Raw genomic sequence first — 12,851 nt, 5'->3', positions numbered from 1 at the left:
AATTAGATTAGCTAAATTGTTAGCTTTCGACAGCTGACACTCAACAAAGCCACGGCGATGAGAGGAAACGGGTATGGTTCTGCTTTCACAAAGAATTTTGGAAATTGAGCGATGAGGTCTCGGCTATGGGAGGATGAAGAGGCTCCACATCATCACAGATCTGACAGGGATCTGTCAGTGATTATGTGTAGACACACACACGAGGGCACAGGTACACTTGAAGACATAAGCTTGACATTAAGAAAAAGAGGCTGCTGAAAACCCTGATCACAGTGTTTCCGTGGCGACTCTATAACGTAATGCAGATAAATGAAATCATGCACAGACGTGGACGTGCACTCATTAGATTAACTCTCAACAAGTCGTCTTTGCATGTCACTGCAGCTGACAGAGAGGCTCCATCTCCTCTCAGGCCACATCGCCACCCCTCAGAGACTGTCACATCCTGACAGACCAGCCTGATGTGATTTACGTTTGTGGCCAGAGAAAGCTTCAGTATTGATCCAATGGTTATTGATCTGATGGTTAAAGGGTTTAAAGGGGTGGGACACACATTAACACATGCTGCCCATGAATAAATAAAACATAAATTAGTGGGATTGATGTCATACGAGGGCCACATGTGCATCACTTCATTCATTTTTAAGGCTGCAGGCAATGGGCCTTAGCTTCATGGAGCATTTGGGCTGCAGGCTGCATGGCCTGTGTGTGTATGGACATGTGTGTGTGTCTTTGTCTAATCAATGTGAGGATAAAACAAACACAGTGAAGAGGAATGAACTCTGGGCAGCAGGACAGAAACTCCCAGATGATTTTATCTCAGGGCACATCTGGTGAGTTAAAAATAACTCCCAACACACACACTTAGACACACATGGTCTTAACCCTGATCATCACAGGAGGAAACGAGTTCACTCAGACAACGTTTCATCGCCACACTTCCTGATTGGCTGAGGAGCTTAAAGTTTTGTCAAGCAGCTGCATCTGATAGGATTTCCTCAGGCAGAGACAAAACAGTCCAAGAGGCACAGGAAACACAGAAAAAGATTTGTCTGCCACTGTCTTTACCTGAAAACATCAGCTCCATGTGGACACTCTAGCACAAGGGAAAGTGATTCATGCACTGAGACAGAAAAAGGATTTTGTTTAATTTCCTCATCTTCATATCTTTCTCCTTCTCTTTCCTCCTTCTCATCTTACATATTTTTTTCTCTCAGATAAATTCCATGACTGGCTTAACTTCCTTTCTACCTTTTCTTTCTTTTCTTTTTTTCTCTCTATCTGTCTGTCTTTCATCTTCAGCATACCATTGTATCCATCCTGGTTGGCATCTCCCAGGGGTGCTATAGCTGTGCCGAAGCGTCCGAAGGTGTATGTGCCGGTGAGGGCGACAGGTTGGGAGAACGTGAGCGGGGCCGTCTGCAGGTACAAGTAAACCCTCCCCACCTCCCTGGGTTTGCTCTCCATCTCCCTTTCCATGTAGAGCGGGGCTCCGACCAACACATCGTCCATCCTGTGGACACAAGGTGTAGTATCTCAGAGAAATAAAGAGCGTAAAGTGTCTAGAGTGATATGGTGGTTTTCTACTTACCCATCTCCATTGAGGTCAGTGACAGCCACTGAGTAGCCAAAATAGGAGGCCATCTGAGGGACAGACACGCAAGAAACACAAGTATTGTCAACCATAAAGCCAATGCTGTGACATGATTTTTCATCTAATTCCATTGTCATCCATCCCCATTCAAACTGACTTCATTTAAAAATCAATGTTGAGAAGTGCCCATGGTGCAGTAATTTATATGAAGCCCTGTAATATGACTGTGATGTGTTGCTCATAGATGCTCCTACCTGTTCCCCTGTGAAGTTCTGGATGAAGGTCAGATTGGTGGAGTTGATCATTGCCACCTGAAACAAGCAGACAGACAGACTGTCAGATACAGTACGAGCACAAGCACCAGGCTTTTGTCCTTGTAGCGCACCAGAAGTAAACATGGCCAAGTCTGTCAAACAGGCACACGAAGAATGCAGGAAAAAAGTCAGAAACCGCAATTTTTTTTTTTTTAAAAAAAAAAGGCTTTTATTCAACTGAACCCCCTTTCTTTTCCCTACCCTGCCCCTCCACCATCCTCTTTGTGCCTCTACCATTTTCCCCTCATCTTTCTCTCCTTCCCCCCATCTTAACCCCAGTCGTGGGGAAAGACGGAGGAGGGGGGTGGGGAGGTGGGGGGTGAGGCTGAGAATTCCTTCATAAGACCTAAAATAACAACCACATGGAGACAGCCGGGGGCTACACGTACACGCATGCACACACGCATGCAGAAGGATACACACTGACCCAATCACAGATGTCGAGAAGACATACTAAACGGGGATAGACTTACGAACACAGACAGATGAGGATGTGTAAACACAAATATTGAATCACTAGCTTGGACGTCAACTTTCCTGTGCTCAAGAGCTGTCGGATTGGTCGCAGAAGAAACCCGGGGGCTGACAGCTCCTCCAGTGCCAGGCCTCTAACGTGTTCTACCTGCATCACTCATATCACTCCTCCCTCTGTGAGCTACAGGCCCCCTACTCTGCAACATTCACAGCGCACTGTCTGTACAGGAAGGAGCACTCTCGCACCAGCTACAGTGCCCAGATGTAGGACACACAATGTTGCAATGCGTGTGTGTGCGCAGCGTGGTGAGTCCTACGGTTGCACTGCAGGTTAGGGTTAGGGGTCGTGTGTGTGTGGAGAAGGGTTAGTGGGGTTAGGTGGGGTCACCCCCCCACCACCCCCACCACATGCAGCGGAAGCTGTATGTCATTAGGGAGGACTGACACAGTCAGCCCTGGGGACACGTTCCCACAAGAGAGCACAAGACTCGCTGCAGCGTTTGCATAGAGGCACATACAGTACTTGTTGAAACCGTGTAGATACATATATTTATGTGTTCTGTACAGTACAGGTTGTCATCCTATGAAAGATTTATAACAGATGAATCTAAGAGACTTTATTGTATGCATGTGTGTCTGCACATAAAAGCCTACACATACTCTGATATCTCCTGCACTTATGTCACACAGTATGAAGACAGTAACACATAAACCTTGATAAAATACCAGGTTTACGCCTGTTCAACAGACAAAATACAGAAAACACACACTGTGCAAATAAGATGCTCAGCCAGCCCCAGCCTCCAGTGTGTCCTGCCATAGATTCTCTGAGTCTCTGTAACTCTACCGGAGGCATGAACACTGTCCTTTCAAAACAAGAGCCCTCTTTCTTCTTTTTGTCTTTTGATGACGATAACATCGTGATGATCACATCGGTTGAAAATATCCCACAGGCATCTAACTGGGTTTGAGATCTGGTGACTGTGAAGGCCATAGCATATGATTTACATCATTTTCTCACCAAGCCTTTCATTGACCATTCCTGTATTGGAAGGATTTGTATTTGTTATGTTTTGATTTGTAGCAATGCTATTGTTGTTGCTTAATGACCCAACAAATGTTTTTTTCTGGTGCCAGAATCTGTCCTGCGTGCCTTTTGTCAAATCTGCTCGCCTGCACATACTCACATATCCAAAGCTCTGTGCTCCTCTTGGGACTCCGGCTATCAGCTCTGGAAAACATGAAAACAAAGAAAGACTTAAATTAGCGTGTGTGTATGTGTGAGAAAGACTTACAGAGAAAGAAATGGCACAACAGAAGTTTGACAAAGGTCTAAACCCTTAAACCCCCCTGCCCAGCCCACCCTGTCAGAACAGCTGAGTGTTGCTGAGAACCAACTGAGTCATTGAGTGCTCAGGCTCTACTTGTGTATTGATTGATGAGTGCGGTGCTGTGGACTTATAGGGACGATCTGAGGGTCCCACCCAGAGAGAGAATACAGAGTCCCCCCCCCCACCCTTTCCTGCCCTCCAGCTCTAGCCAACAGGCCCAACCACAAGCCTATAAACCAGTAATTCCCAGCTCCATCTCCACTCAGTTCCCAGTTACGACCAGTTCTTCAGTCTGAAGAGGGTTTGGGGAACAAGACCACAACAAGATTCGTACCACAACACAAAACAACACATCAACGGGCATGTGTAAACTCTTAAGGCTCACTTTAAGACCCTCTGACATGTGTTGTGCCGGAGGGGGTTCAAAGCCTTTGCAGGGTTGGTATAGGGGTATGTAAACACAGTGTTGTCCCATAAAGATCCCACTAAATGGTGATTAGCAAGGAGGCTCTGATAGACAGGAAATTATGAATGGGAAGCTAAAGTGGCATTGGGAGAGGAAGGTCTCGTGCTTGTGACCAAGCAGCAGAAAAAAGTGTGCAATGAAGCAGTAAAAAAAGTTAAAAAAATGATGTGGCATGATTGTGGTTGGTTCTGTTTTCTCCATATTTACTTAAATAAAAGAGCTGTGCTTTTTGTTGACATTGCTTGTGTGTTTCATTTGCAGCACTGACAAACTGATGGCATGGGAATGAACTTCAGCAGCACCCGAATCTCGCAAAGAGATGTTTCAACGCTGACAAGCCAACAGAGTGTACGTAAGTGGAGTGAAGAATGATAAAATGATTTGTACATTTTCTAGTAATCTTAACTTTTATGGCTTTCTCTTGGCCTAAATAGTACATACTCGAAAAAGGTCAACCAGGATCAACTTAAAGGCATTCTTTCCCATCTGCACGTCTTAAATAAAACGATGCTGCATAGCAGGCCTGTCTCTGTTTCCACCTAATATTTCAAATCCAGAAGGAGAAATTCTGGACCCGCTCTAGACCTGTAGAGGTCTGCAGAGTCTGCCTCTAATCATTCTAATCAGTCAAAATGGAGGGCAGGAAATCCCTTTATCAGTGGTTCCTGAAGTCCTGTCCCCTCGGGGTCACGACCCAGACATACAGAGACAGTTCTTATTACTGCCTCGGAGTTCAGACCCCGACACTGTCACCCAGCTGTCCGCTCCCTATCACTCACCCTATTACACCCTTCACAGTGTTCCCAGCATCCAGCCTCTGAGACTACAGAAGGAGACTGCAAACATGCAGTGTTTCAGGGCAGCTGATGTTGTTAGCGAGGGATTCCTTTGGTGTTGCGTGTGGTTAGTTGTAATGAATTGTTGGCTTTCTCACCTTGTTCAGAGTCTCCTGTAAACTCCCCCACTGCCACAGAGTAACCTAGAGAGAAATCAGTTGCACATGACTCAGAGCAATGGGCTGTGTACACTGTATGTGTCACATTATGGTTATTATTTAAGTTAAAGTACATGAGTTTATGTGTGTGTGTGTGTGTGCGCGCTTGTAAATGTATGTTACCGAGGTAGCTGTCATCGTGTGTGTCTTCAGCCGCTCTAGTGTGTTTCTCTCCTGGAACCCGTCTCAGGATTGCTTTCAAAGAGTAGCCGTTCAGTATCTCAGCTATCCCTGCTGTCATCACCTGACCTACACACACACACACACACACACACACACACACACACACACACACACAGGAATAGATAGAGAAAAACAAACATCCCAGGGTAAGAGAGTCACATCTGCTCATGGACAGCGGTTTCAGCTTAGACCCCGTGAAGGGAGCACCGCTGCCCTCTGCTATAGAAACCTGCTGGAACTGGACTGTCCACTCCACATGAGAGATGCGCACAGCTAACGACACATTGAAGCCCTCCCTGAGGAAAGCTAAAACACATAGCTGGCAGAGGAATAGCTGGAAAAATACTCCGACGTCCCTTGTAAAAAAAACCTCAAGAAAAAGCCTGTCCTCACGCAGCGAGGATCCTGAATTATAGGTGTCTGCACAAAAAACAACACCCTTCCTCTGCTGTTGAACAAGAGGTCAAACAAACAAATGATTTTATCTACGGCCGCCCTCAACCTTCCATAAATCCTCCTTAATGTGTGCGAGCGTGTGTGTACTGACTCTGGGAAAATGTGCCCTCTTAACCCTTCCTCCAGCTCCTCTTCCACCCCTCCCTCTCCTTCTCTGTCACACTGAGCTATGAGTTTATCTCCCACCATAACATATCACTACATCAACTCATTATTAAAACTCCACTCTGATTAATGAGATGTTACATGTTACAAACTGTTAAGGCGTAAGTCACTGCTGCTAATTTGAATTGTCCTTTACACCCAGAGATAACAAGACTGTATAAAAAAGACTTTTTTCTTTGGATGATAACTCAGGCTGAAGGCTGAAGATAATCGTTGTATATTAGAGGCCATAAAATCCAAGCTGAGTGCTTTTATAAACATTCAGAGGAAGTGTTTTAACTGGAGGCAGCCAGCCTTGCCACGCTGAGGGCACAGAGAGGGAGTAGCAGTCCATTAGGCTGTCTGTGATGCCTGTCTGGTGCGGTCTTGTATGCTGGAACATTCATTATTTAACCATATGTAGCAACAACACCAATGCCAAACAATAAACTTAGATCATAAAAATCTGTGTAGCAGTTTTTAAATAACCAGTTGAGCCAGTCTCCTCTTTTGTCTTTCTCTTATTTCTTCTTGACCTCCTTCGAAAAAACACAACAAAACATAAATTATCTTGCTCCATCTTTCTGTTGTGAGGAAATGAAGAGCTGTCGAGTGACAGATCAGGGGTTACAGAGAAAGGAAAGTGAGGGAGTGAGCGCGTGCGACTGATCAGTAATTGTCTGAAAGGAGGGAATAGGGAAGGACAGATACACTGACTCTGTCACACACCTGGAGCTGGGGGAGTGTAGCGCCACACTTCAACAGCTGAACTCTGACACGCTCTAGCTGTGTCTACACCTATTAAGACACTTCATCCCTCTGCTTAGACTAGCTGACCTCAGCGCTGCAATTATTAAGCAGAGGATCCATCTCTCTCCTTCTCCCTCTCTGCCTGACTCTCTTGCATACTCTCTCTCTTCTCATCTTTCTCTCTCTCCCCGCTGCAACATGTTTCTATCATCTCCTTAACAACCCCCTATCACTCCCGCTGTCCTCCCTGCGCTCTCCTCAACCCCGATGCCTGCCCTTGAGCTTCTTTCCTCTCTCCTTGAAGCTTTTCCAAGCCCCTCTGCGCTTTGTCATGGGGCAGAGGGGCAGTTCCTCCACACTCCATTACCCCCCGATCAGCTCATTACAGAGCCCAAACACCCACTTCCTGTTACGCTGTTACAGACGGAGAGAGGCATGAGGTAAAGGAGCAAGGGAGGGGGGAAAAAGCTGAGAAGGAGGGTGACAAAGAAGAGAAAGAGACACACTTCTTTCCACCTTCTCCTCTGTAATGAAATTGCAGATCTGGCAGGCATTTCAGTGTGCATGTGTGTGTATGTGGGCTGTCCTGACTGTTAAACTCATCTCCATTCTTTTTCTCTCATTTGAACACCTTCCCACCTATGAAATCATTGCAGAAAGAGAGACCAAACACAGGTTGACGCACTTCTGTTGCAGTTACCTTGCCAATAAAAGCTTCCAGGTCCTCCTACCACCAGCCTTCCTTCCTGGAATAAATACAATTAGTTAGGGTTAGTCACATGACAGAAATTCAGTCAGTGAGAATGTGCATGTGAGCGTGTGTGTACTTGTGAGAGACTAGAGGGGGTATATAGCATGTGTAGCTATGTGTGTGTGTGAGCACATATGATTCCTGCTGCCATGCTGGTTGACATCCTGCAGAGAGTGACAGCTTCCTGTACAGGAGGGTAGAGTTGGACCATGAGACAGAGGTCAAGGTTCACATTGAGTATACAGTGAAAGAATGCGCAAGTGCATATGTTTGGTCTATTGTGTTCAGAGGTGATGGGTCATATCAGAAGTGGAGGCTCCTCCGGGGACAAACCTGCTCTCATCTTCCCCACATCCATAAATCTCTGAGGGGGCGTCTTGTGTTTTTCAAGAAACCTCTGACAGGGAGTGAGATGTGTGTGTGTGTGTGTGTGTGTGTTTGGGGGGGGGGGAGAGTATAAAGTGTGACTGTTGCCTGCGATCTTCACCTTGGTGAAATCCACACTGAAGCCGGCCTGGCAGAAACCCTGTCCCTCTGGGTCTGGATCACCTAAAAAACCACACATCAGAAAACAGCATCTTAATTGTATTGGCACCAGATTCCTTAAGCAAAACAAAATTAGGAAAAACTTATTACAGTTTACATTAATGTACTGAGGTATGTTTCAGTTTAAATGACTGTGTCTAACTCTGCGAGAAACACACAAAGCTTATGTGCACATAATGAATTGTTCTCCATTTCAGAGGCACCCTGAGGTGACGTTTAACGATGCGTAACTACACACGTTCATGTGTAAACAAAATGTGAGTTATAGAAGTAGTCTGTGAGGTCGTACATTCAAGTTAGGATGAAGCAAAAAAGCTGCCGGAGATAGAAAAGTCAGACTCAGACATACGATAAAGAAATAATCCCCAGCACTTGAGAACTGCGCAGAATTATTTCCCCCTTGAAAACAACTGAGTTTACAATGTAATGATTCTCGCCTTGATTAGTCAGCACTGACATAAACAACAAAATACACAACTTTAGCAGGCCTTTTACTAACAACTACAGGGAGTGTGTGTGCGTGAGTGTGAACAGTGAGGGGCTTTTTATGCAAAGTGGATGATGGCGTGGAGGATAAGGGCTGTGTTTGATCTCCTGTTTATGATGTGCCACCTAATAGCCTCCATCTCTCCTTATCTTACTGTGCTGGTGCCTCATATCACTGTAGAGGGTGAGAGAGGTTGCACGCAGAAAGAAGGAAAGAAAGAAAGAAAAAATGGAGGGGTGGTGGCGGTAATGGTGGGGCCAAGGTGGGAGAATCCCATGAATCCCATTTACACAACCGATGACAGAAAGGAGAGGACCGGAGAGAGAAAGAGATAAACAACTAGAAAGATGGATTATTTTCAGGTTGCCGTGGCGACTTCTAAAACATCAGGCAAGGTAATCCATCGCAGGGGCCAACAAGTTTAAAGACCTCACTGTTTAAAGAGTCTGCTCATCCAAATTACAAAAAAAACCCACAAAAATTGTTGGGGTTTTTGGGTGAATTGGGTGAACCAACCCTTTAAACTGGCATAGACATTACTTTTTATAGGCTGACATAAAAATTGGCATACTCTATTTAAACTTTATGCCATACTATGACATATTTCACTGATGGATTATGCAGTATATTAGCACATGGTCTGTTAAGGCTATATCTTTTTTAAAAAAAGTTTGAAAAACTATGGATAATTTGTGTTCATTCTGTTAACAGAGAGAGAAATAGAAAACAAATGCACGGAGGACAGAGAGCAGTAAAAGGGAGATGTAGGCAGCTGGAGACGGGGCTGCAGAGTGACTCACTGGTCCTGCAGGGTGAGTACTCTGCGTAGGCGCTGAAGTTCTGGACGGCTACATAGCAAGTCCCCACGGGTTCCTTCTCCCCACTCAGCTTCACCGTCCGCCAGTGGTAGAGAGGAGCACACGCCTAAACAACAAATAATACTCTGATTCCCATTTGAAGAAATACAGAAGTCACATGTGTTCGTTTTTTAAGGTACAGGTGACGATATGAACTGACATCATGTCCACTCACCACCACTTTTCCTCTGTGTGTCCTGACCGATGCTCCAAACCACTGGTGCGACTTAAACTCCACAGGCTCTCTGGTGCCATTTACCTTCATCATTCTGTTATCTAGAGAGAGGGAGACAGAGCGGGGGCGGGGTGGGGTTGGGGAGGGGGTGCCATTAAAAGCTGATATTGACCATGGAAAATGTAGATCCAGGCCTTTAGCTCTGACTGTGTGGATGGAAAACATTTGTCCTTGATGAGCAAGAACAAACAGCGACGTCTTAAACACGCCTATAACAAACATCAAAACACCATTTGCCCCCCAGAAACAGACATTTGTCAGGATACTGAGGGGGGGTTTATTCAGTCAAAGCCTTTCCCATAAAATGTAACAACACTTAAGAGACTTGTGCGCGCACACACACATACATACACACGCACATTATGAGCATTTCCCACTCGACTCACAATAAAGTGTCAGATTTGGTGCAAATGTGTGTGTATGCGTGTATATTTGTTCTGTTGTGGCTATATTCCAGAGTTATAAAGACCAGCTGGGTCTCTTTAAGGCTGAGCAGACCACTCCTCATTAAACACCTTCCTTTAACACACACACACACACACACACACACACACACACACACAGACTCACACAAACACACAGGAAAACAGTGCATGCATAAAGGCAGGTGTACAGAACACATTTAGCCTATTAATGTTATTAGTTTTTTGACTTTATTTGTCAATTTCTTTAATGTTATTAGATGACTAGTTTGTGTATATCTAATGAAAACTCTTCAATAAAAACCATCATTATCATTGACAGAATGATGGAGCCAGAGGTTAAAAGAAGCAGGCTTGTGACTAAGGAAGTTTTTTTTTTTTTAATCTTCGCATTGGTTGGGAAATTGTGAGGAATGAGGAAGACTCCTAATATGCACAGCAAAACCCTGTTTAGATGCTGTGAGGCCAATAGTTGGGAATTGACTTTACTGTGGGGCTTCCAGATGTAGATGTGTGTGGTGCGGTGAACAGTACTTGGAATACAGTGAGCATGCTAAATCAAGTTTTTTTTTCAGTAGAAATAAAGGAGAATTCTTGAAAAAACGTGTTTTCTGATTCTAAAAAATTCAGTCACACATGTATTATAAATTAGTACAAGCAGAACACAGATACCAGAACAGCAAAGGATTCTGCTTTTCCAAGTTTCTCCGCTCTAATCATAAACATGCAATCTATCACTGATCTGTTGCACTCTCACCATATCAGCCCTCATCCCATCCCCCCACACTACACTGGTATGACTTGAAACATCTGCCTAACGTCACTGAAGCCATGCACACACACTCAGGTACACACACCTAATCAGGCACATGTGAAGCTGACGTACAGATATTAGGCAGTACAGTACACGCAGATGTTCACCACTTTTTTGTACAGTGTCCATGAGTGTGTGTGTGTGTGTGTGTGTCTGTTTAGCCTGTAATAAAGGGTCTGCTGTAACTCTAGAAATATCCACCATGTCCATAGTCATCAATAACCCTGTGCATACCCACGCAACCTGGAGAATAGATAAACACATGCACACGACTGCACACACATTTACTCCTCTATGTTTATGCTTCTATCCTAAAAACCTGAAATTTCCCTCTGGACACTTCACACTCAAACCCCTCTGTCAAAAATAGCCTGTAATTAACTTTAGGGAACACCGACACACACCATCCTCATCCTCATGGAGCCTTGCTTTAGTTCAAGCAGAACACTGAAATCGTGTTTGCATCAGCTGATCGGCCATCAGCTGTTAAATTCGCGTATCAGCGGCTCATTGATACGTCACCTGATCTGCAAGCTGCTTGACAAGCACCATCCAAACAGATTCATACACATGCACAAAGATACATTTTTAGCATGACAGTCCTCTGCAATATGCTCAATTCACCATCACTTGCTGCTAAACCTCAATCCCAAACTTTCTCTTTATGTGTTGAAACTTTTGATTTAAAAAAAAAAAATAAAAATCTAATGTTCTTGTTACAACTTTCTCTTTCATCTGTCTCCCCTCAACAGAGCAGAGCGACTCCCTCCAAATCCCGGCAATGAAAAGGTCAGTTAAGTCTCTTTTTGTTGTGAGGTCCTCACAAAGATGATAGACCTCACAAAAAGACAGAAAGAGGGACAGACTGATGGAGAACGAGGGGTGGAGGGGTGGGATTGGGGGGGGGGGTACATTTTCAAGATCTAATAAAAAGCAGACCTCACCCAATCCCTCTTTCTTCCGAAGGGGAACTAAATTCCCATGTGCATACAGTTTACCCCCCCTCGCTCTCTCACTTGTTCTCTCTCCCTCTACCTCTTGTGCAGACACACACACATACAGAGCAATGGAAAAGCGTGCATCAGAGACATTAGGCGCACAAACATGGGCTGATTGGACACTTGATGATAATATATTGAAAAAACCATACTCAACATGATGTAGGCTTGCACCAGCGAACCCGCCAGCCACCTTTTTTGTTAGACGAAGCTGATGAGACCCATATGTCTTATCACTCTTTTTCATGCAGCAGCACATGTGCCAACTCATGCACACACACACACATACCAGACACACAGGTTATGAAACTCCACTGGTTCTGAATAATAACATCTGGGGCCACCTATATGGCTTTAAAAGTATCTACTTAGACCTCAAAATGAAAACCTGTTAAATTTTATTTCTGTTATTCACTAAAATATAAATATCAGAGCTCATAAAACAATGACAGTGGTGAGCATATGCCTCACTACAAAAGTTAAGTTATTCCTTTCCATGTTCTGTAACAACACAATTACACCTGGTGGGATCATGGATTTATTTTGGTCCCTGACATTAGAGAAATCTTTCAGATAACTCACTGGAATTGTCAAAAGGTATCTGTCTGCAGCTGTCGGGCAGTCCAGGCCAGGGGCAGTAGTAGACAGCTCCAGCCTCCACGATGCCGGGCTGGGAGGTGTTCGCCTTAGGAGCCCCCACCAACACACTGATCCTGATGGGCGGAAAAAGAAAAACTATGCAAACATGTGTGCACAATTTGGCTCATTCATAAATCTCTGTTTCCTTTCTGTTTCATTATTCTGATTTGTTCTGTGTGCAGCAGTAATCTGAGCGCTCCATGCTTCTTCTGCCCCGTTCCAGTCTGATACACTGTACAACTACATATCTGATGAAGCTTCATTTATCTTACTCTAAATTAGTTGAACTATATCATTTCCATTCTGCTTCATACTATTGAGTCTATCAAAGCATTCTGGAAAGGTTAGATTAGATTTACTGATACATTGGAATTATTACAGGACCCTGATGAGACA

General features: G+C 44.5%; 1 protein-coding gene across 1 annotated transcript in view; it reads right to left on the bottom strand.

The window, feature by feature from the left end:
• Window positions 1-12,851, bottom strand: part of itga8 (integrin, alpha 8) — a 37,483-nt gene that overhangs the window by 24,172 nt on the left and 460 nt on the right. The window contains exons 2-12 of the mRNA XM_018689503.2: window positions 12,399-12,529; window positions 9,523-9,623; window positions 9,291-9,414; window positions 7,945-8,006; window positions 7,407-7,452; window positions 5,297-5,422; window positions 5,114-5,158; window positions 3,570-3,613; window positions 1,849-1,905; window positions 1,592-1,644; window positions 1,308-1,513 (exon numbers count right to left, since the gene is read on the bottom strand). Coding sequence (XP_018545019.1) covers window positions 1,308-1,513; window positions 1,592-1,644; window positions 1,849-1,905; window positions 3,570-3,613; window positions 5,114-5,158; window positions 5,297-5,422; window positions 7,407-7,452; window positions 7,945-8,006; window positions 9,291-9,414; window positions 9,523-9,623; window positions 12,399-12,529 — 995 coding nt within the window. The remainder of the gene's footprint in view (window positions 1-1,307; window positions 1,514-1,591; window positions 1,645-1,848; window positions 1,906-3,569; window positions 3,614-5,113; window positions 5,159-5,296; window positions 5,423-7,406; window positions 7,453-7,944; window positions 8,007-9,290; window positions 9,415-9,522; window positions 9,624-12,398; window positions 12,530-12,851) is intronic.

The sequence above is a fragment of the Lates calcarifer genome, linkage group LG15 (assembly GCF_001640805.2).
Source record: "Lates calcarifer isolate ASB-BC8 linkage group LG15, TLL_Latcal_v3, whole genome shotgun sequence".
NCBI lineage: Eukaryota > Metazoa > Chordata > Actinopteri > Centropomidae > Lates > Lates calcarifer.
This window is presented reverse-complemented; position numbering and strand designations above follow the sequence as displayed.